The 23,987-nt window shown below is 50.8% G+C and overlaps 1 protein-coding gene across 1 annotated transcript in view; it reads right to left on the reverse strand.

Annotated features, from left to right (window-relative positions):
• Positions 1-303: 303 nt before the first annotated feature.
• Positions 304-23,987, reverse strand: part of LOC115189576 (rho-related BTB domain-containing protein 1) — a 28,106-nt gene continuing 4,422 nt past the window's right edge. The window contains exons 2-11 of the mRNA XM_029748193.1: positions 22,850-23,045; positions 21,180-21,283; positions 17,138-17,323; positions 15,142-15,550; positions 14,383-14,932; positions 13,760-13,878; positions 7,758-7,908; positions 2,894-2,982; positions 1,861-1,966; positions 304-1,500 (exon numbers count right to left, since the gene is read on the reverse strand). Of these exons, the coding sequence (XP_029604053.1) occupies positions 1,331-1,500; positions 1,861-1,966; positions 2,894-2,982; positions 7,758-7,908; positions 13,760-13,878; positions 14,383-14,932; positions 15,142-15,550; positions 17,138-17,323; positions 21,180-21,283; positions 22,850-23,029 (2,064 nt within the window). The 5' untranslated portion in view covers positions 23,030-23,045 and the 3' untranslated portion in view covers positions 304-1,330. The remainder of the gene's footprint in view (positions 1,501-1,860; positions 1,967-2,893; positions 2,983-7,757; positions 7,909-13,759; positions 13,879-14,382; positions 14,933-15,141; positions 15,551-17,137; positions 17,324-21,179; positions 21,284-22,849; positions 23,046-23,987) is intronic.

Here is a 23,987-nt window from a genome sequence, read left to right on the forward strand (position 1 = left end):
TACGTTGACAGGTTGAACAACGTAGATAGAATCCTTCATTTTTCTAGGTGCACTGGTGCTCCTAAATTGTCACATCCTGACCAGTAAAGAGGTTATTTTGTTATTATAGTATGGTCAGGGCGTGGCAGGGGTGTTTGTTTGGTGTGTTTTGGGTTTGATCTATGTTATCTATTTCTATGTTTTCCTTTCTAGTTCTTCTATTTCTATGTTGTGTATGTTTGGGGTGAACTCTAATTGGAGGCAGCTGATCCTCGTTGCCTCTGATTAGAGATCATATTTAAGTAGGGATTTTTTCTTCATGGGTTTTGTAGGTAGTTGTTTCCTTGTATAGTCAGTGCACCTTACGGGACGGTTTATCGTCGTTGTTTTTGTGTTTAAGTGTGGTTCTTTAATAAATACAAAGATGAGCACTTCATCCGCTGCATTTTGGTCCGATGATCCTCAGACGACAAAGATTGTGAAATAAATTCAAATTCCAGGTTGCACAGCTAAATATTTAGGCGCATATGCAAGTAAAATGGACTCTCTGTAGAGTCCTGCCGTGTGGAGGTTATTCATGTGGACCCAAGCAGAGAGGGTAGGACCTGACAGTGTATCAAGAGAAGAGGGTAACCCCTGACAGTGCATCAAGAGAAACGAGGGTAGGACCTGACAGTGTATCAAGAGAAGAAGGGTAGGACCTGACAGTGCATCAAGAGAAGAAGGGTAGGACCTGACATTGCATCAAGAGAAGAAGTGTAGGACCTGACAGTGTATCAAGAGAAGAAGGGTAGGACCTGACAGTGTATCAAGAGAAACGAGGGTAGGACCTGACAGTGCATCAAGAGAAGAAGGGTAGGACCTGACAGTGCATCAAGAGAAGAAGGGTAGGACCTGACAGTGCATCAAGAGAAGAAGGGTAGGACCTGACAGTGCATCATCAAAAGAAGAAGGGTAGGACCTGACAGTGCATCAAGAGAAGAAGGGTAGGACCTGACAGTGCATCATCAAAAGAAGAAGGGTAGGACCTGACAGTGTATCAAGAGAAGAAGGGTAGGACCTGACAGTGCATCATCAAGAGAAGAAGGGTAGGACCTGACAGTGCATCAAGAGATGAGGGTAGGACCTGACAGTGCATCAAGAGAAGAGGGTAGGACCTGACAGTGCATCGTCAGATAGTTATTTTCTGTCTTAATGCTCAGATGATCTAACAGTAAAACATCGGTACAGCGTGTGTTGTTGGGACCTCTTTGCGGGGTGCAGGGTTAGAAGCTGAAGCACGAGGACAGGAGGCAGGAGGCAGATTCCCTGGGCGGTTTGGGGCTGGGCCAGACGCTCCTCAGACCTCCTCTCAGGCCACGGCAGGGGAGGTACTCCAGAAGCACCAACGTCGTCTGCTGTGGTGTTTGTTGAGAACCACGTCCTCTTTCTCCCTCTCCTTCTTCACACGCTGGTAGTGGTCCTCCTCCTTCAGGTACCACACCGGGGGCCAGCGGTGCTTCTCAAAATATTCTTGGTTCTCTGGGAGGGAAACACAACATCGACAGACCATCAGACAACATGTAGCGTAGCGACCACAGACTGGGTAGTACAGAACACAGGTGGCAAACTCATTCCATAGAAGGTTTTCACTCGTCCCTTGGACTTGATTGATCCATTAAGGTCACTGGTTAGTTAGGAAGTCCCCTCACCTTGTTTTATAGGTCTTCATTAATCACAAATTGAAAGGAAATAACAAAACCAGCAGACAGTCAATGATGCCTTACTATCTGACAGGAAACACATTAATAAAAGTTCAAAACCATATTGTTCAGTGTTCAGCTTTCATTGATTGTGATGGCCGGTTGTGTGCTGATCAGAACCAATGGACAATTAACTCACCTGCAGATTTGGCCTTGATCTCTTTGCGATAGATGGCACAGACGTTGTTGTAGTGAGTGCAGATGTGATGTAAGCACCAAGCTGCTAACTGGTTAGCATTATGGAACTGGAAGAAAAACAAAGGAAAATACATTTAAAAACGGTAGAACAATCACCCCCAAATGTAAACGGTAGAACAATCACCCCCAATGTAAACGGTAGAACAATCATCCCCAAATGTAAACAGTAGAACAATCATCCCCAAATGTAAACCGCAGAACAATCATCCTATATTTAAACCGCAGAACAATCATCCTAGGTGAGTACCTCTCTGTCTATATCCTGTCCTAGTAAACCAACCTGAGCCAGTTCCAGATAGGTGAGTACCTCTCCGTCTATATCCTGTTCTAGTAAACCAACCTGAGCCAGTTCCAGATAGGTGATTACATCTCTGTTTATATCCTGTTCTAGTAAACCAACCTGAGCCAGATAGGTGAGTACCTCTCTGTCTATATCCTGTTCTAGTAAACCAACCTGAGCCAGTTCCAGATAGGTGAGTACCTCTCCGTCTATATCCTGTTCTAGTAAACCAACCTGAGCCAGTTCCAGATAGGTGATTACATCTCTGTTTATATCCTGTTCTAGTAAACCAACCTGAGCCAGATAGGTGAGTACCTCTCTGTCTATATTCTGTTCTAGTAAACCAACCTAAGCCAGATAGGTGAGTACCTCTCCGTCTATATCGTGTTCTAGTAAACCAACCTGAACCAGTTCCAGATAGGTGAGTACCTCTCTGTCTATATCCTGTCCTAGTAAACCAACCTGAGCCAGTTCCAGATAGGTGAGTACCTCTGTCTATATCCTGTTCTAGTAAACCAACCTGAGCCAGTTCCAGATAGGTGAGTACCTCTCCGTCTATATCCTGTTCTAGTAAACCAACCTGAGCCAGATAGGTGAGTACCTCTCTGTCTATATCCTGTTCTAGTAAACCAACCTGAGCCAGTTACAGATAGGTGAGTACCTCTCTGTCTATATCCTGTTCTAGTAAACCAACCTGAGCCAGTTCCAGATAGGTGAGTACCTCTCCGTCTATATCCTGTCCATCTTTGGAGGCTTTCACCAGCTCACTCACAGCATAGTGTTCTGTGGAGCAGACAGAAGAAACATCTTCAGACAAACGTTTATAATAAAACTATACAGAGTTTCAGAACCCGAGTTGAAATCAATATTCTATAGATGATGCTTCACGGTCACAAGGCACCCAAGAAAAACAATACAGAAGGGCTTAAAAAAGGTTTCACTCCAGCAGTATGCAATCCCAGCTAACGCAGCACTGTACTTACAGTTTTAATACTGTAGTAATACCGTAACTACAAATGAGACAGGTTCAAATACACGTCTGAATCTCCCAATTGGTGCAGAGTCAGAGTACACAAAGTACACAGAGCGAGGAGAAAAAGGACCCTGCTCCTCAGCCAGTGTCCCCTGATCGGCCCTGCTCCTCAGCCAGTGTCCCCTGATCGGCCCTGCTCCTCAGCCAGTGTCCCCTGATCGACCCTGCTCCTCAGCCAGTGTCCCCTGATCGACCCTGCTCCTCAGCCAGTGTCCCCTGATCGACCCTGCTCCTCAGCCAGTGTCCCCTGATCGGCCCCGCTCCTCAGCCAGTGTCCCCTGATCGACCCTGCTCCTCAGCCAGTGTCCCCTGATCGACCCTGCTCCTCAGCCAGTGTCCCCTGATCGACCCTGCTCCTCAGCCAGTGTCCCCTGATCGGCCCCGCTCCTCAGCCAGTGTCCCCTGATCGACCCTGCTCCTCAGCCAGTGTCCCCTGATCGACCCTGCTCCTCAGCCAGTGTCCTGATCGGCCCTGCTCCTCAGCAAGTGTCCTGATCGACCCTGCTCCTCAGCCAGTGTCCCCTGATCGACCCTGCTCCTCAGCCAGTGTCCCCTGATCGACCCTGCTCCTCAGCCAGTGTCCTGATCGACCCTGCTCCTCAGCCAGTGTCCCCTGATCGGCCCTGCTCCTCAGCCAGTGTCCCCTGATCGGCCCTGCTCCTCAGCCAGTGTCCCCTGATCGACCCTGCTCCTCAGCCAGTGTCCTGATCGACACTGCTCCTCAGCCAGTGTCCTGATCGACCCTGCTCCTCAGCCAGTGTCCCCTGATCGACCCTGCTCCTCAGCCAGTGTCCTGATCGGCCCTGCTCCTCAGCCAGTGTCCCCTGATCGACCCTGCTCCTCAGCCAGTGTCCTGATCGGCCCTGCTCCTCAGCCAGTGTGTCCTGATCGGCCCTGCTCCTCAGCCAGTGTCCCCTGATCGGCCCTGCTCCTCAGCCAGTGTCCCCTGATCGACCCTGCTCCTCAGCCAGTGTCCTGATCGACACTGCTCCTCAGCCAGTGTCCTGATCGGCCCTGCTCCTCAGCCAGTGTCCTGATCGGCCCTGCTCCTCAGCCAGTGTCCCCTGATCGACCCTGCTCTTCAGCCAGTGTCCTGATCGACCCTGCTCCTCAGCCAGTGTGTCCTGATCGACCCTGCTCCTCAGCCAGTGTGTCCTGATCGACCCTGCTCCTCAGCCAGTGTCCTGATCGGCCTTGCTCCTCAGCCAGTGTGTCCTGATCGGCCCTGCTCCTCAGCCAGTGTCCTGATCGACCCTGCTCCTCAGCCAGTGTCCCCTGATCGACCCTGCTCCTCAGCCAGTGTCCTTATCGGCCCTGCTCCTCAGCCAGTGTCCCCTGATCGACCCTGCTCCTCAGCCAGTGTCCCCTGATCGACCCTGCTCCTCAGCCAGTGTTCTGATCGACCCTGCTCCTCAGCCAGTGTCCTGATCGACCCTGCTCCTCAGCCAGTGTCCCCTGATCGACCCTGCTCCTCAGCCAGTGTCCTGATCGGCCCTGCTCCTCAGCCAGTGTCCCCTGATCGACCCTGCTCCTCAGCCAGTGTCCCCTGATCGACCCTGTTCCTCAGCCAGTGTCCTGATCGACCCTGCTCCTCAGCCAGTGTCCTGATCGACCCTGCTCCTCAGCAAGTGTCCCCTGATCGACCTTGCTCCTCAGCCAGTGTCCCCTGATCGACCCTGCTCCTCAGCCAATGTCCCCTGATCGACCCTGCTCCTCAGCCAGTGTCCCCTGATCGGCCCTGCTCCTCAGCCAGTGTCCTGATCGGCCCTGCTCCTCAGCCAGTGTCCCCTGATCGGCCCTGCTCCTCAGCCAGTGTCCGCTGATCGACCCTGCTCCTCAGCCAGTGTCCTGATCGGCCCTGCTCCTCAGCCAGTGTCCTGATCGGCCCTGCTCCTCAGCCAGTGTCCTGATCGGCCCTGCTCCTCAGCCAGTGTCCTGATCGACCCTGCTCCTCAGCCAGTGTCCCCTGATCGACCCTGCTCCTCAGCCAGTGTCCTGATCGGCCCTGCTCCTCAGCCAGTGTCCTGATCGGCCCTGCTCCTCAGCCAGTGTCCTGATCGGCCCTGCTCCTCAGCCAGTGTCCTGATCGACCCTGCTCCTCAGCCAGTGTCCCCTGATCGACCCTGCTCCTCAGCCAGTGTCCTGATCGACCCTGCTCCTCAGCCAGTGTCCCCTGATCAACCCTGCTCCTCAGCCAGTGTCCTGATCAGCCCTGCTCCTCAGCCAGTGTCCTGATCAGCCCTTCTCCTCAGCCAGTGTGTCCTGATCGACCCTGTTCCTCAGCCAGTGTCCTGATCGACCCTGTTCCTCAGCCAGTGTCCTGATCGGCCCTGCTCCTCAGCCAGTGTCCTGATCAACCCTGTTCCTCAGCCAGTGTCCTGATCGAACCTGTTCCTCAGCCAGTGGATTTAGACGCTATGAATTTATAAATGACCCAGACTGCACTGAGCACATTCACACATTGGAGTCAATTTAGGAACACCCCCTTAGAGAGTTGGGAACATGGGAGTTCTGCATTGTGATGCACGGCAGCCATGTTATCTCCCCATTGACATTACATGGGGATATTGAATGCTAAGCCCAAATCTCGAAACAGATGGTTCTGGGCAGAGCAGACAGTCTGGGGAGACAGTCTGTTAACCAGGGTTAGGGTCAGTCTGGGGAGACAGTCTGTTAACCAGGGTTACGGTCAGTCTGGGGAGACAGTCTGTTAACCAGGGTTAGGGTCAGTCTGGGGAGACAGTCTGGGGAGACAGTCTGTTAACCAGGGTTACGGTCAGTCTGGGGAGACAGTCTGTTAACCAGGGTTATGGTCAGTCTGGGGAGACAGTCTGTTAACCAGGGTTATGGTCAGTCTGGGGAGACAGTCTGGGGAGACAGTCTGTTAACCAGGGTTAGGGTCAGTCTGGGGAGACAGTCTGTTAACCAGGGTTACGGTCAGTCTGGGGAGACAGTCTGTTAACCAGGGTTAGGGTCAGTCTGGGGAGACAGTCTGTTAACCAGGGTTAGGGTCAGTCTGGGGAGACAGTCTGTTAACCAGGGTTACGGTCAGTCTGGGGAGACAGTCTATTAACCAGGGTTACGGTCAGTCTGGGGAGACAGTCTGTTAACCAGGGTTAGGGTCAGTCTGGGGAGACAGTCTGTTAACCAGGGTTATGGTCAGTCTGGGGAGACAGTCTGGGGAGACAGTCTGTTAACCAGGGTTATGGTCAGTCTGGGGAGACAGTCTGGGGAGACAGTCTGTTAACCAGGGTTATGGTCAGTCTGGGGAGACAGTCTGGGGAGACAGTCTGGGGAGACAGTCTGTTAACCAGGGTTACGGTCAGTCTGGGGAGACAGTCTGTTAACCAGGGTTACGGTCAGTCTGGGGAGACAGTCTGTTAACCAGGGTTACGGTCAGTCTGGGGAGACAGTCTGTTAACCAGGGTTACGGTCAGTCTGGGGAGACAGTCTGTTAACCAGGTTTATGGTCAGTCTGGGGAGACAGTCTGGGGAGACAGTCTGTTAACCAGGGTTACGGTCAGTCTGGGGAGACAGTCTGTTAACCAGGGTTACGGTCAGTCTGGGGAGACAGTCTGTTAACCAGGGTTACGGTCAGTCTGGGGAGACAGTCTGGGGAGACAGTCTGTTAACCAGGGTTATGGTCAGTCTGGGGAGACAGTCTGTTAACCAGGGTTACGGTCAGTCTGGGGAGACAGTCTGGGGAGACAGTCTGTTAACCAGGGTTACGGTCAGTCTGGGGAGACAGTCTGGGGAGACAGTCTGTTAACCAGGGTTATGGTCAGTCTGGGGAGACAGTCTGTTAACCAGGGTTACGGTCAGTCTGTGGAGACAGTCTGTTAACCAGAGTTATGGTCAGTCTGGGGAGACAGTCTGTTAACCAGGGTTACGGTCAGTTTGGGGAGACAGTCTGTTAATCAGGGTTATGGTCAGTCTGGGGAGACAGTCTGTTAACCAGGGTTATGGTCAGTACCTGTCAGAGCGATCAGTCTGGGGAGACAGTCTGTTAACCAGAGTTATGGTCAGTCTGGGGAGACAGTCTGTTAACCAGGGTTACGGTCAGTCTGGGGACTGGGGAAACAGTCTGTTAACCAGGGTTATTGTCAGTCTGGGGAGACAGTCTGTTAACCAGGGTTACGGTCAGTCTGGGGAGACAGTCTGGGGAGACAGTCTGTTACCAGGGTTATGGTCAGTACCTGTCAGAGCGGTCAGTCTGGGGAGACAGTCTGTTAACCAGGGTTATGGTCAGTCTGGGGAGACAGTCTGTTAATCAGCGTTATGGTCAGTACCTGTCAGAGCGGTCAGTCTGGGGAGACAGTCTGGGGAGACAGTCTGTTAACCAGGGTTATGGTCAGTCTGGGGAGACAGTCTGTTAACCAGGGTTATGGTCAGTCTGGGGAGACAGTCTGTTAACCAGGGTTACGGTCAGTACCTGTCAGAGCGGTCAGTCTGGGGAGACAGTCTGTTAACCAGGGTTATGGTCAGTCTGGGGAGTCAGTCTGTTAACCAGGGTTATGGTCAGTACCTGTCAGAGCGGTCAGTCTTGGGAGACAGAGTCTGTCAGCCAGGGCCGTCAGCTCCATAGGGTCCAGCTCTGCCATGGGACAAAGCTGATTGGTGTAGAGATACTCCAGAACAGCCTGCATACACACCCTGCTGGTGCCTGGGAACGAGACCTAAACACACAGACACACACAGACACACACAGACACACACAGACACACACAGACACACACACAGACAGACACACAGACAGACACACACACACAGATACACACACACAGACACACACACAGACACACACAGGAAAGAACAGAGACAAATCATTTGACAACATCTAAATGTCCTGTTTCACTGTCAGTAAAGACTAGCAGTAGAGACTACAGAGGGTCTGTAGACTAGCAGTAGAGACTACAGAGGGTCTGTAAAGACTAGCAGTAGAGACCACAGAGGGTCTGTAAAGACTAGCAGTAGAGACTAGCAGTAGAGACTACAGAGGGTCTGTAAAGACTAGCAGTAGAGACTACAGAGGGTCTGTAAAGACTAGCAGTAGAGACTACAGAGGGTCAGTAGAGACTAGCAGTAGAGACTACAGAGGCTCTGTGAAGACTAGCAGTAGAGACTACAGAGGCTCTGTAAAGACTAGCAGTAGAGACTACAGAGACTCTGTAAAGACTAGCAGTAGAGACTACAGAGGCTCTGTAAAGACTAGCAGTAGAGACTACAGAGGGTCTGTAAAGACTAGCAGTAGAGACTAGCAGTAGAGACTACAGAGGCTCTGTAAAGACTAGCAGTAGAGACTACAGAGGGTCAGTAGAGACTACCGGTAGAGACTACAGAGGCTCTGTAGAGACTAGCAGTAGAGACTACAGAGGCTCTGTAGAAACTAGCAGTAGAGACTACAGAGGCTCTGTAGAGACTAGCAGTAGAAACTACAGAGGGTCTGTAGAAACTAGCAGTAGAGACTACAGAGGGTCTGTAAAGACTAGCAGTAGAGACTACAGAGGCTCTGTAAAGACTAGCAGTAGAGCCTACAGAGGGTCTGTAAAGACTAGCAGTAGAGACTACAGAGGCTCTGTAAAGACTAGCAGTAGAGACTACAGAGGGTCTGTAGAGACTAGCAGTAGAGACTACAGAGGGTCTGTAGAAACTAGCAGTAGAGACTACAGGTCTGTAAAGACTAGCAGTAGAGACTAGCAGTAGAGACTACAGAGGCTCTGTAGAGACTAGCAGTAGAGACTACAGAGGCTCTGTAGAGACTAGCAGTAGAGACTACAGAGACTCTGTAGAGACTATCAGTAGAGACTACAGAGGCTCTGTAGAGATTAGGATACCGGGTTGTAGCTAGCTACCACACTAAAATAAAGACGTCCCCATGGTCAAAGAGAGAGGTGGTGTTAGCCTGTTAGCCTGCTAGCCTGCTGGTCTGCCTGTCTGAGAGCAGTGAAACAGAACAGGCAGGACTCTGTGTTCAGAGAGAGGTAGTGTTAGCCTGTTAGCCTGTTGGTCTGCCTGCCTGAGAGCAGTGAAACAGAACAGGACTCTGTGTTCAGAGAGAGGTAGTGTTAGCCTGTTAGCCTGTTAGCCTGAGAGCAGTGTAACAGAACAGGACTCTGTGTTCAGAGAGCGGTAGTGTTAGCCTGTTAGCCTGAGAGCAGTGTAACAGAACAGGACTCTGTGTTCAGAGAGAGGTAGTGTTAGCCTGTTAGCCTGAGAGCCTGTTCAGAGAGAGGTAGATGATGTCCTTGTCCTAACAGCTATTTAAAGATCTCTGAATGACGTCTATTTTTACTTGTTACTCTGATGAAACTGTCATGTAGCTGTTCTTACTGCCACCTGGGGTTTAATCAATGAACTGGAGACAACATCCCCTATTCCCTATGGATCCTGGTCAACATCCCCTATTACCTATGGATCCTGGTCAACATCCCCTATTCCCTATGGATCCTGGTCAACATCCCCTATTCCCTATGGGTCCTGGTCAACATCCCCTATTCCCTATGGATCCTGGTCAACATCCCATATTCCCTATGGATCCTGGTCAACATCCCCTATTACCTATGGATGCTGGTTAACATCCCCTATTCCCTATGGATCCTGGTCAACATCCCCTATTCCCGATGGATCCTGGTCAACATCCCCTATTCCCTATGGATCCTGGACAACATCCCATATAATCCTATGGATCCTGGACAACATCCCATATTCCCTACGGATCCTGGTCAACATCCCATATTCCCTATGGATCCTGGACAACATCCCATATTCCCTTTGGATCCTGGTCAACATCCCCTATTCCCTATGGATCCTGGTCAACATCCCCTATTCCCTATGGATCCTGGTCAACATCCCATATTCCCTATGGATCCTGGTCAACTGGAGACAACATCCCCTATTCCCTATGGATCCTGGTCAACATCCCCTATGGATCCTGGTCAACTGGAGACAACATCCCATATTCCCTATGGATCCTGGTCAACATCACCTATTCCCTATGGATCCTGGACAACAACCCATATTCCCTATGGATCCTGGTCAACTGGAGACAACATCCCCTATTCCCTATGGATCCTGGTCAACATCCAATATTCCCTATGGATCCTGGTCAACTGAAGACAACATCCCCTATTCCCTATGGATCCTGGTCAACTGGAGACAACATCCCCTATTCCCAATGGATCCTGGTCAACATCCAATATTCCCTATGGATCCTGGTCAACATCCCCTATTCCCTATGGATCCTGGACAACATCCCATATTCCCTTTGGATCCTGGTCAACATCCCCTAATCCCTATGGATCCTGGTCAACATCCCCTATTCCCTATGGATCCTGGTCAACATCCCCTATTCCCTATGGATCCTGGTCAACATCCCATATTCCCTATGGATCCTGGTCAACATCCCCTATTCCCTATGGATCCTGGTCAACATCCCCTATTCCCTATGGATCCTGGACAACATCCCGTATTCCCTATGGATCCTGGTCAACTGGAGACAACATCCCCTATGGATCCTGGTCAACATCCCCTATGGATCCTGGTCAACTGGAGACAACATCCCCTATTCCCTATGGATCCTGGTCAACATCCAATATTCCCTATGGATCCTGGTCAACATCCCCTATTCCCTATGGATCCTGGTCAACTGAAGACAACATCCCCTATTCCCTATGGACCCTGGTCAACATCCCCTACTCCCTATGGATCCTGGTCAACATCCCCTATTCCCTATGGATCCTGGTCAACATCCCCTATTCCCTATGGATCCTGGTCAACATCCCCTATTCCCTATGGATCCTGGTCAACATCCTCTATTCTCTATGGATCCTGGTCAACATCCCCTATTCCCTATGGATCCTGGTCAACATCCCCTATTCCCTATGGATCCTGGTCAACATCCCCTATTCCCTATGGATCCTGGTCAACATCCCCTATTCCCTATGGATCCTGGTCAACATCCCCTATTCCCTATGGATCCTGGTCATCATCCCCTATTCCCTATGGATCCTGGTCAACATCCCCTATTCCCTATGGATCCTGGTCAACATCCCCTATTCCCTATGGATCCTGGTCAACATCCCCTATTCCCTATGGATCCTGGTCAACATCCCCTATTCCCTATGGATCCTGGACAACATCCCCTATTCCCTATGGATCCTGGACAACATCCCATATAATCCTATGGATCCTGGACAACATCCCATATTCCCTACGGATCCTGGTCAACATCCAATATTCCCTATGGATCCTGGTCAACTGAAGACAACATCCCCTATTCCCTATGGATCCTGGTCAACTGGAGACAACATCCCCTATTCCCAATGGATCCTGGTCAACATCCAATATTCCCTATGGATCCTGGTCAACATCCCCTATTCCCTATGGATCCTGGTCAACATCCCCTATTCCCTATGGATCCTGGACAACATCCCATATTCCCTTTGGATCCTGGTCAACATCCCCTATTCCCTATGGATCCTGGTCAACATCCCCTATTCCCTATGGATCCTGGTCAACATCCCCTATTCCCTATGGATCCTGGACAACATCCCCTATTCCCTATGGATCCTGGTCAACTGGAGACAACATCCCCTATTCCCTATGGATCCTGGTCAACATCCCCTATGGATCCTGGTCAACTGGAGACAACATCCCCTATTCCCTATGGATCCTGGTCAACATCCAATATTCCCTATGGATCCTGGTCAACATCCCCTATTCCCTATGGATCCTGGTCAACTGAAGACAACATCCCCTATTCCCTATGGACCCTGGTCAACATCCCCTATTCCCTATGGATCCTGGTCAACATCCCCTATTCCCTATGGATCCTGGTCAACATCCCCTATTCCCTATGGATCCTGGTCCACATCCCCTATTCCCTATGGATCCTGGTCAACATCCCCTATTCCCTATGGATCTTGGTCAACTGGAGACATCCCCTATTCCCTATGGATCCTGGTCAACATCCCCTATTCCCTATGGATCCTGGTCAACTGAAGACAACATCCCCTATTCCCTATGGACCCTGGTCAACATCCCCTATTCCCTATGGATCCTGGTCAACATCCCCTATTCCCTATGGATCCTGGTCAACATCCCCTATTCCTTATGGATCCTGGTCCACATCCCCTATTCCCTATGGATCCTGGTCAACATCCTCTATTCCCTATGGATCTTGGTCAACTGGAGACATCCCCTATTCCCTATGGATCCTGGTCAACATCCCCTATTCCCTATGGATCCTGGTCAACATCCCCTATTCCCTATGGATCCTGGTCAACATCCCCTATTCCCTATGGATCCTGGTCATCATCCCCTATTCCCTATGGATCCTGGTCAACATCCCCTATTCCCTATGGATCCTGGTCAACATCCCCTATTCCCTATGGATCCTGGTCAACATCCCCTATTCCCTATGGATCCTGGTCAACATCCCCTATTCCCTATGGATCCTGGTCAACTGGAGACAACATCCCCTATTCCCTATGGATCCTGGTCAATTGGAGACAACATCCATTCCCTATATTATCTATGGATCCTGGTATTCCCTATGGATCCTGGTCAGGTCTGTGCCTTTCCAAATCATGTCCAATCAATTGAATTTACCACAGGTGGACTCCAATCAAGTTGTAGAAACATCTCAAGGATGATCAATGGAAACAGGATACACCTGAGCTCAATTTCGAGTTTCATAGCAAAGGGTCTGAATAGTTATGTAAATAAGGTATTTCTATATTTAATTTTGTATAAATGTGCAATAAAATAAATTAAAAATATTATTTTCGCTTTGTCATTATAGGGTATTGGTCAGCGAATGCTCTGAGTTCTGGTAATCCGTCTGAATGTTAACCTGTTTAAAGGTCTTACTCACATCGGCTACGGAGAGCGTGATCACACAGTTGTCGGGAACAGCTGGTGCTCTCATGCATGGTTCAGCGTTACTTTCCTCAAAGTGAGCATAGAAGGTATTTTGCTTGTCTGGTAGGCGTCACTGGACAGCTCGCGGCTGGGTTTCCCCTTTGTAATCCGTGATACTTTGCAAACCCTGCCACATCCAACAAGCGTCAGAGCCGGTGTAGTAGGATTCGATTTTAGTCCTCTATTTACGCTTTGGCTGTTTGATGGTTCGTAGCGGGATTTCTTTTAAGCGTCTAGGTTAGTGTCCCGCTCCTTGAAAGCGGCAGCTCTAGCCTTAAGCTCAGTGTGCATGTTGCCAGTAATCCATGGCTTCTGGTTGGGATATCTACATACTGTCACCGTGGGGATGACTTCGTCGATGTAATTATTAATGAAGCCAGTGGCTGATGTGTTAAACTCCTCACTGGTACTTCCTGTTTTAGTGTTTCCTTGCAAGTAAAAGACCCTGGTAAAAAGTAGTTTACTACATAGGGAATAGGGTGCCATTTGGGACGAACATAACCCTAACCCAGACTGTGCTGTAGACTCGTTAACTCTCCATGAAGGATCCACCCAACACAGCAGCCTAACCCCAACACTAGATATTACTCTGTGCTGTAGACTCACCTCGTTGTTAGCACTCTCCATGAAGGACCCTCCGAACACAGCAGCCATCCAATCACAGGAGGAGATGAGCAGAGGTCTGTGAGCATTGATGGTTCCATCCTCCAACCTGAAGGTGACGTCTGAGACAGAGACATTATAACAACAACCTGAAGGTGACGTCTGAGACATTATAACACCAACCTGAAGGTGACGTCTGAGACATTATAACACCAACCTGAAGGTGACGTCTGAGACATTATAACACCAACCTGAAGGTGACGTCTGAGACATTATAACACCAACCTGAAGGTGACGTCTGAGACATTATAACACCAACCTGAAGGTGACGTCAGACATTATAACACCAACCTGAAGGTGACGTCTGAGACATTATAACACCAACCTGAAGGTGACGTCTGAGACGTTATAACAACAACCTGAAGGTGACGTCTGAGACATTATAACAACAACCTGAAGGTGACATGTGCCCCGGAGAAACACATTAAACAGAACACATCACATCAACCCCATCCAAAGTTCCAGTCACATGATAACTTCCTAGTCAATACATTTGAAAAGCAACAGATAAATTCTCTCTCATCAAGAAAACAAAACACTTTGATCTATGATGCTGCATGGTTTACCTGTGAAGGTGTTCTTGTTGAGACACTCCTTGATGCGGTTGGATTTCCTGACGTGGAAGGCCTTGGTGATCTCCTGGTTCATGAAGCCCTCGCGGTTCATGATGTTCTCCACCATCATCCTCAGGTCAAACACCTCCAGGACCTCCGCGATCTGGGCGATCTTCATCAGATCCCGCTCCTCTTCATCCAGCTCCCCAGTGTAGAGGAACTTCAACACGGCACTGAACGGACCCAGCTGGATGGAGTAGTCCATCTTCACCACCGTCATGTGAGCCGGGGAGCCCGTCACGGGGTTGGTCACGCTCTCCTTGTGGATGCTGTAGAAGGCCTTGCTCCAGGAGGCCAAGGACAGCTTGGTGCGACGGTGCTTACCAGAGAAGCTCATCATCTTCAAGGTGCCGTCACTCTTCGAGGCCCTGAGGGAGCAGGGGGAGTGGTTGGGGAGCACAGCCACGTCCTCATCTGTGTCCAGACTAAGGGTCCTGAGGAGAGAGTCCCGGGCATGCCGCTCCGTCACCACCAGGCACTGGGACTCGTCACTGAAGTCCATCTGGAAACAATCACATTTATAACGTTTTGTTTTTTTTATGTGTCACAAAGTGCTCTACAGAAACCCAGCCGGAAACCACAGAGAGCAAGCAATGCAGAGGCAGAAGCACAGTGGCTAGGAATCAAAACCTAGAAGGAAGGAACCTAGAGAGGAACCTAGAGAGGAACCTAGAGAGGAACCTAGAGAGGAACCAGGCAAATAGACACTACCTGGAACAGGTCATAAAACTTGGAGGAGGAGGTGGAGAGGTAGATCTTGTGGGCGAAGATGTGGATGTGGTCCTGGAGGATGAACATGACGTCAGCACACAGAGGACTGTCCAATAGGAGGCCAGGACCCTCCCTGTTGTTGACGAAACACTCTGGAACCTTGATGAGAGGGGGCGGTGCTTTGGGCGGCAGGAAGGGCGCCTGGAGGAGGGGCTTCTGGACCTTCCGGAGGTGGGACTTCCAGAACTGCAGGTGTCGACGGGAGATGAGCGCTGCTCGAATGGCGTTGTCGAAGATGTCCTTGACGCCAAACTGGTCGAACACACTGGTCTCGTAGTAGGAGATGCCCAGCTCCTTGGCCACCTCCCGGCCAGTCTCTGGAGGAAGGATGTCTCCTGGCTTTATAGGCCTGGTGGGGAGGAAATAACAGCTATTCTCAATACGGAACAATACAAAGTAATTATTTTATTAAATCTATGTAAACCGGTTTGCTTAATAGAATAAAATGTCAGTAGTTACTGCACATAGAGTGTCAACTAAAACTAAAATGTATAGATCTAGTCAATCAAAACCAGCCACCTGACGTAATGCTGATTCTATACCTGGCTAGTGGCCTCCTGGCCCTGTAATGCTGATTCTATACCTGGCTAGTGGCCTCCTGGCCCTGTAATGCTGATTCTATACCTGGCTAGTGGCCTCCTGGCCCTGTAATGCTGATTCTATACCTGGCTAGCGGCCTCCTGGCCCTGTAATGCTGATTCTATACCTGGCTAGTGGCCTCCTGGCCCTGTAATGCTGATTCTATACCTGGCTAGTGGCCTCCTGGCCCTGTAATGCTGATTCTATACCTGGCTAGTGGCCTCCTGGCCCTGTAATGCTGATTCTATACCTGGCTAGCGGCCTCCTGGCCCCGTAATGCTGATTCTAAACCTGGCTAGCGGCCTCCTGGCCCCGTAATGCTGATTCTATACCTGGCTAGCGGCCTCCTGGCCCCGTAATGCTGATTCTATACCTGGCTAGCGGCCTCCTGGCCCCGTAATGCTGATTCTATACCTGGCTAGCGGCCTCCTGGCCCCGTAATGCTGATTCTATACCTGGCTAGCGGCCTCCTGGCCCCGTAATGCTGATTCTATACCTGGCTAGCGGCCTCCTGGCCCCGTAATGCTGATTCTATACCTGGCTAGCGGCCTCCTGGCCCCGTAATGCTGATTCTATACCTGGCTAGCGGCCTCCTGGCCCCGTAATGCTGATTCTATACCTGGCTAGCGGCCTCCTGGCCCCGTAATGCTGATTCTATACCTGGCTAGCGGCCTCCTGGCCCCGTAATGCTGATTCTATACCTGGCTAGCGGCCTCCTGGCCCCGTAATGCTGATTCTATACCTGGCTAGCGGCCTCCTGGCCCCGTAATGCTGATTCTATACCTGGCTAGCGGCCTCCTGGCCCCGTAATGCTGATTCTATACCTGGCTAGCGGCCTCCTGGCCCCGTAATGCTGATTCTATACCTGGCTAGCGGCCTCCTGGCCCCGTAATGCTGATTCTATACCTGGCTAGCGGCCTCCTGGCCCCGTAATGCTGATTCTATACCTGGCTAGCGGCCTCCTGGCCCCGTAATGCTGATTCTATACCTGGCTAGCGGCCTCCTGGCCCCGTAATGCTGATTCTATACCTGGCTAGCGGCCTCCTGGCCCCGTAATGCTGATTCTATACCTGGCTAGCGGCCTCCTGGCCCCGTAATGCTGATTCTATACCTGGCTAGCGGCCCCCTGGCCCCGTAATGCTGATTCTATACCTGGCTAGCGGCCTCCTGGCCCCGTAATGCTGATTCTATACCTGGCTAGCGGCCTCCTGGCCCCGTAATGCTGATTCTATACCTGGCTAGCGGCCTCCTGGCCCCGTAATGCTGATTCTATACCTGGCTAGAGGCCTCCTGGCCCTGTAATGCTGATTCTATACCTGGCTAGCGGCCTCCTGGCCCTGTAATGCTGATTCTATACCTGGCTAGTGGCCTCCTGGCCCTGTTGACGGCCTCCAGATCAGCATAACGCAGGTCCAGCTGACAACCCACCAGGATGACAGGCGTCCTGGGACAAAAGTGTTTGATCTCCATGTGCCACATGGTCTTGACGTGATGCAGAGAGTTGGGGTTGGCGATGGAGAAACACAGCACAACCACGTCAGACCTGTAGAGAACAGACGGGAACCAGAGACACACAGCAGACAATCAGAGGCAGAGAGACACACAGCAGACAATCAGAGGCAGAGAGACACACCAGACAATCAGAGGCAGAGAGACACACCAGACAATCAGAGGCAGAGAGACACACCAGACAATCAGAGGCAGAGAGACACACCAGACAATCAGAGGCAGAGAGACACACCAGACAATCAGAGGCAGAGAGACACACCAGACAATCAGAGGCAGAGAGACACACCAGACAATCAGAGGCAGAGAGACACACCAGATAATCAGAGGCAGAGAGACACGCCAGACAATCAGAGGCAGAGAGACACCAGACAATCAGAGGCAGAGAGACACACCAGATAATCAGAGGCAGAGAGACACAGCAGACAATCAGAGGCAGAGAGACACACCAGATAATCAGAGACACACCAGATAATCAGAGGCAGAGAGACACACCAGATAATCAGAGGCAGAGAGACACAACAGATAATCAGAGGCAGAGAGACACACCAGACAATCAGAGGCAGAGAGACACACAGAAAGCTACTGTTTACAGGCCTCCTGGGCCGTATGCAGCGTTCCTCACTGTGTTCCCTGAATTCCTATCAGACCTTGGCAGATAATATTCTAGTTTTTGGTGACTTTAATATTCACATGGAAAAGTCCACAGACCCACTCCAAAAGGCTTTCGGAGACATCATCCACTCAGTGGGTTTTGTCCAACATGTCTCCGGATCTACTCACTGCCAGTCATACCCTAGATCTACTCACTGCCACAATCATACCCTAGATCTACTCACTGCCACAATCATACCCTGGATCTACTCACTGCCACAATCATACCCTGGATCTACTCACTGCCACAATCATACCCTGGATCTACTCACTGCCACAATCATACCCTGGACCTACTCACTGCCACAATCATACCCTGGACCTACTCACTGCCAGTTATACCCTGGACCTACTCACTGCCAGTCATACCCTGGATCTACTCACTGCCACAATCATACCCTGGATCTACTCACTGCCACAATCATACCCTGGATCTACTCACTGCCACAATCATACCCTGGATCTACTCACTGCCATAGTCATACCCTGGATCTACTCACTGCCAGGGGTACCCTGGATCTACTCACTGCCACAGTCATACCCTGGATCTACTCCAGGGTACCCTGGATCTACTCCAGGGTACCCTGGACCTACTCACTGCCACAGTCATAACCTGGATCTACTCACTGCCACAGTCATACCCTGGATCTACTCACTGCCAGTCTTACCCTGGATCTACTCACTGCCACAGTCATACCCTGGATCTACTCACTGCCACAGTCATACCCTGGATCTACTCACTGCCAGTCATACCCTGGATCTACTCACTGCCACAATCATACCCTGGACCTACTCACTGCCACAATCATACCCTGGACCTACTCACTGCCACAATCATACCATGGATCTACTCACTGCCAGTAATACCCAGGATCTACTCACTGCCACAATCATACCCTGGATCTACTCACTGCCAGTCATACCCTGGATCTACTCACTGCCAGTCATACCCTGGATCTACTCACTGCCACAATCATACCCTGGATCTACTCACTGCCACAATCATACCCTGGATCTACTCACTGCCAGTCATACCCAGGATCTACTCACTGCCAGTCATACCCTGGATCTACTCACTGCCAGTCATACCCTGGATCTACTCACTGCCACAATCATACCCTGGATCTACTCACTGCCAGTCATACCCTGGATCTACTCACTGCCAGTCATACCCTGGATCTACTCACTGCCACAGTCATACCCTGGATCTACTCACTGCCACAGTCATACCCTGGATCTACTCACTGCCACAGTCATACCCTGGACCTACTCACTGCCAGTCATACCCTGGACCTACTCACTGCCAGTCATACCCTGGATCTACTCACTGCCAGTCATACCCTGGATCTACTCACTGCCAGTCATACCCTGGATCTACTCACTGCCAGTCATACCCTGGATCTACTCACTGCCAGTCATACCCTGGATCTACTCACTGCCAGTCATACCCTGGATCTACTCACTGCCAGTCATACCCTGGATCTACTCACTGCCACAGTCATACCCTGGATCTACTCACTGCCACAGTCATACCCTGGACCTACTCACTGCCAGTCATACCCTGGATCTACTCACTGCCAGTCATACCCTGGATCTACTCACTGCCACAGTCATACCCTGGACAGACTCACTGCCAGTCATACCCTGGATCTACTCACTGCCAGTCATACCCTGGATCTACTCACTGCCAGTCATACCCTGGATCTACTCACTGCCAAGGACACAGTGTATTGTCGTGGCCAAGGCCTGCATTAAGATCATACTGTAGAAGGCCTATAATATATATACCCTATAGGGTTAGGGTTAGATACTATACTATACTAACCCTATAACCAAACAGGTACACAACACAACAACAGTACTAGGTACAGTTTGTCCTCTGGAGTATTTATGGCCAACTCATATTCTTGAGGTGTTGTTGAATATCGTGTTTTCACATCATAACACGATGTGCCAATGCCTTTAAGTACAACGATTTTAAGTCTTAAGACAGAAACTAAGGCAAACAAGTGATAACCAAGTCCCCTCTCACTCAAACCTGGGCTCAGGTGCCAAAAACAGAACTTAGAAATGGGGTCTAGAACCAGTACACCTTGATTAGACTCAGAAATCAATGTGTCAGGTAGTGAGCAGTTATAACAGAGGTTATAATGAATGATTAGAGGGGTGTGGGTTTAAACTGCCTTCTAGGTAAACAGACAGACAGATCAATGTGTCAGGTAGTGAGCAGTTATAACAGAGGTTATAATGAATGATTAGAGGGGTGTTGGTTTAAACTGCCTTCTAGATAGACAGATCAATGTGTCAGGTAGTGAGCAGTTATAACAGAGGTTATAATGAATGATTAGAGGGGTGTGGGTTTAAACTGCCTTCTAGGTAAACAGACAGATCAATGTGTCAGGTAGTGAGCAGTTATAACAGAGGTTATAATGAATGATTAGAGGGGTGTGGGTTTAAACTGTGTCAGGTAGTGAGCAGTTATAACAGAGGTTATAATGAATGATTAGAGGGGTCAGGGTTTAAACTGCCTTCTAGGTAAACAGACCGACCTGATGTCTCGCTGACATCAACAGAGATGTTACGCTGATGGCAGCTTGACAACGATCAATCCACCAATCAGTGAAACCTCTTCGGAGGCACCAGTCCCATTAAGACCGTCCGGGTGCATCATTTAAGGATCACACAGTCGGATATACTAAGATCGAGAGAACTAATTTACAGGAAGTCAAAACCAGATGAATATTTGAGTGTCCCCGAGGGCCAGAGAAGGGAATCTGGCATCGCACCAATAGGGTTAACATGTAATACGGCTCAGTAGACAGGATCACTACACTATGCATGCAGCCATCAGTCCATGCCAAATACATCAGGACTCACGTCTAGACTTCCCTGTGGCTCAGTTGGTAGAGCATGGTGTTTGCAATGCCAGGGTTGTGGGTTCGATTCCCACGGGGGGCCAGTACAAAAAATGCATGAAATATATGCATTCATGAAATGTATGCATGTAAGTCGCTCTGGATAAGAGCGTCTGCTAAATGACCAAAATGTAATACAGTATTCTGTCTACAGGTTCTGACCATACAGTATTCTGTCCATACAGTATTCTGTCTATATAGTATTACTAGTGGAGCCCTATGGCCCATCATCTAACAGAGCTCCAGTAGAATGGCTGACCTTAGCCATTCCAGAAAAATACTCCTCAGCCCATCCCCAGTCTCAGCCCCATGTGTCAGTCTTACCTTCCGTATGCGAAGCGTCTGTCTTTATGATGATCTCCGAAGGTGTCCCACAGCCTGAGAGACACACTGACCTCATCCACCACGTCCCTGGAGCGCTCCAACACCTACAGAGAGACACATATTAGACCTCATCCATCACATCCCTGGAGCGCTCCATCACCTACAGAGAGACACATATTAGACCTCATCCATCACATCCCTGGAGCGCTCCAACACCTACAGAGAGACACATATTAGACCTCATCCACCACATCCCTGGAGCGATCCATCACCTACAGAGAGACACATATTAGACCTCATCCACCACATCCCTGGAGCGCTCCAACACCTACAGCAGGGGGTGAGCGATGACAGGGGGGGGTGAGAGATGACAGAGGGGGTGAGAGATGACAGGCAGGGGGTGAGCGATGACTGGCGGGGGTGAGAGATGACTGGCGGGGGTGAGAGATGACAGGCAGGGGGTGAGAGATGACAGGCAGGGGGTGAGCGATGACAGGCAGGGGGTGAGCGATGACAGGCAGGGGGTGAGCGATGACAGGGGGGGTGAGAGATGAAAGGCAGGGGGTGAGCGATGACAGGCAGGGGGGTGAGCGATGACAGGCGGGGGTGAGCGATGACAGGCAGGGGGTGAGCGATGACAGGGGGGGTGAGAGATGAAAGGCAGGGGGTGAGCGATGACAGGCAGGGGGGTGAGCGATGACAGGCGGGGGTGAGAGATGACAGGCAGGGGGGTGAGCGATGACAAGCGGAGGGGGTGAGCGATGACAGGCAGGGGGTGAGAGATGACAGGCAGGGGGTGAGAGATGACAGGCAGGGGGTGAGCGATGACAGGCAGGGGGTGAGCGATGACAGGGGGGTGAGAGATGACAGGCAGGGGGGTGAGCGATGACAAGCAGAGGGGGTGAGCGATGACAGGCGGGGGGGTGAGCGATGACAGGCGGGGCTGAGCGATCAAGTAGGTCTTGAATTAGAGGGTGATGCCTTTAATTTACACACTGATTGAGTAGGTGAAGTTATGGAGATTGTTCTCCTGTTAGAGAGGCAGTTCTAGTAAAACATATACCGTACAGTTCCGGTATTCACGCAGTGATGAATAAATTGGTCAGATTTGTGTTGACGGCAGTATGTGGCGAGCTGCACTTGGTAATGAACTGAACACTATGCCAGTTTGGAGATAGCTGTGACATCATCGCTGAGTTCTGAAAGGGACAGGCTTCCTAACAAGGCTGTTTAATGACAGGTGGGGCTGTTTGACGACAGGTGGGGCTGTTTGACGACAGGTGGGGCTGTTTGACGACAGGTGGGGCTGTTTAACGACAGGGACAGGTGGGGCTGTTTAACGACAGGTGGGGCTGTTTAACGACAGGTGGGGCTGTTTGACGACAGGTGGGGCTGTTTGACGACAGGTGGGGCTGTTTAATGACAGGTGGGGCTGTTTGACGACAGGTGGGGCTGTTTGACGACAGGTGGGGCTGTTTGACGACAGGTGGGGCTGTTTGACGACAGGTGGGGCTGTTTAACGACAGGTGGGGCTGTTTAATGACAGGTGGGGCTGTTTGATCTGCAGTGTAGAGAGACAGGTAATGGCAAACTCTGTACTGGTCTATAGCCCAGACCGTAGGGACGTGTGTTGGGGTTAGGGGTCAGGGGTTAAGGGTTAAGTATTGTACCTCTTGACAGACTCGGTACTGGTCTATAGCCCAGACCGTAGGGACGTGTGTGGCCAGTAGCTGGTTCTGGTTCAGAGTGGTGTTGCAGGCCCGAGCGCAGATCAGCCGTGTCTTCCCTACGGCGTTGTCCCCCACCACTACACACTTAATGGTCTCAACATTGGGTCTCTCGTAGTCCATACTGCTGTTCAGGGCCCTGTGTGACAGGGAGAGAAAATAGGCTCAAATCGCAATGGATGATAATACAACGTCAGGTAGTAGATAGCCTGAACGACACAGACGAACAACTTAACGTAGGTACACATTTAAATTAAAGACTTAATTTTCACCCAGTTTATTCAACAACAACAAAAAAAACCCTGAAAGAGGTTCTAATAAGCAGCTATTCACATTCGTATTGCTATAGTGATGACAACAGGACAGTATTAACGCTGAGGTCCACTAATCTGTCTCTCCGCTGCTGCAGAACCACATCCAGAGGTCAGGGAATAGAGGGAGGAGGAAGAGGAGGAGGAGGAGGAGGAAACTGGCTCTAATCCGCAGCCCTGCATCCAAAACAAATCAGTTCAGCTCTTCAACAGAGTAGGGACTCTTGACCAAACAAGCTTTGTGTTTGTTTCAGCCGTTACACTACTGTTAAAATTTACACTTGTTGTTTAGTAGGGACCAGCTGAAAGGACTGGGGTAAAGAGGGGCCAGCTGAAAGGACTCGGGGGTAAAGAGGGGCCAGCTGAAATGACTGGGGTAAAGAGGGGCCAGCTGAAAGGGCTGGGGTAAAGAGGGGCCAGCTGAAAGGGCTGGGGTAAAGAGGGGCCAGCTGAAAGGGCTGGGGTAAAGAGGGGCCAGCTGAAAGGGCTGGGGTAAAGAGGGGCCAGCTGAAAGGGCTGGGGTAAAGAGGGGCCAGCTGAAAGGACTGGGGTAAAGAGGGGCCAGCTGAAAGGGCTGGGGTAAAGAGGGGCCAGCTGAAAGGGCTGGGATAAAGAGGGGCCAGCTGAAAGGACTGGGGTAAAGAGGGGCCAGCTGAAAGGGCTGGGGTAAAGAGGGGCCAGCTGAAAGGGCTGGGATAAAGAGGGGCCAGCTGAAAGGACTGGGGTAAAGAGGGGCCAGCTGAAAGGGCTGGGGTAAAGAGGGGCCAGCT

This window comes from Salmo trutta, unplaced genomic scaffold (assembly GCF_901001165.1).
Source record: "Salmo trutta unplaced genomic scaffold, fSalTru1.1, whole genome shotgun sequence".
NCBI lineage: Eukaryota > Metazoa > Chordata > Actinopteri > Salmoniformes > Salmonidae > Salmo > Salmo trutta.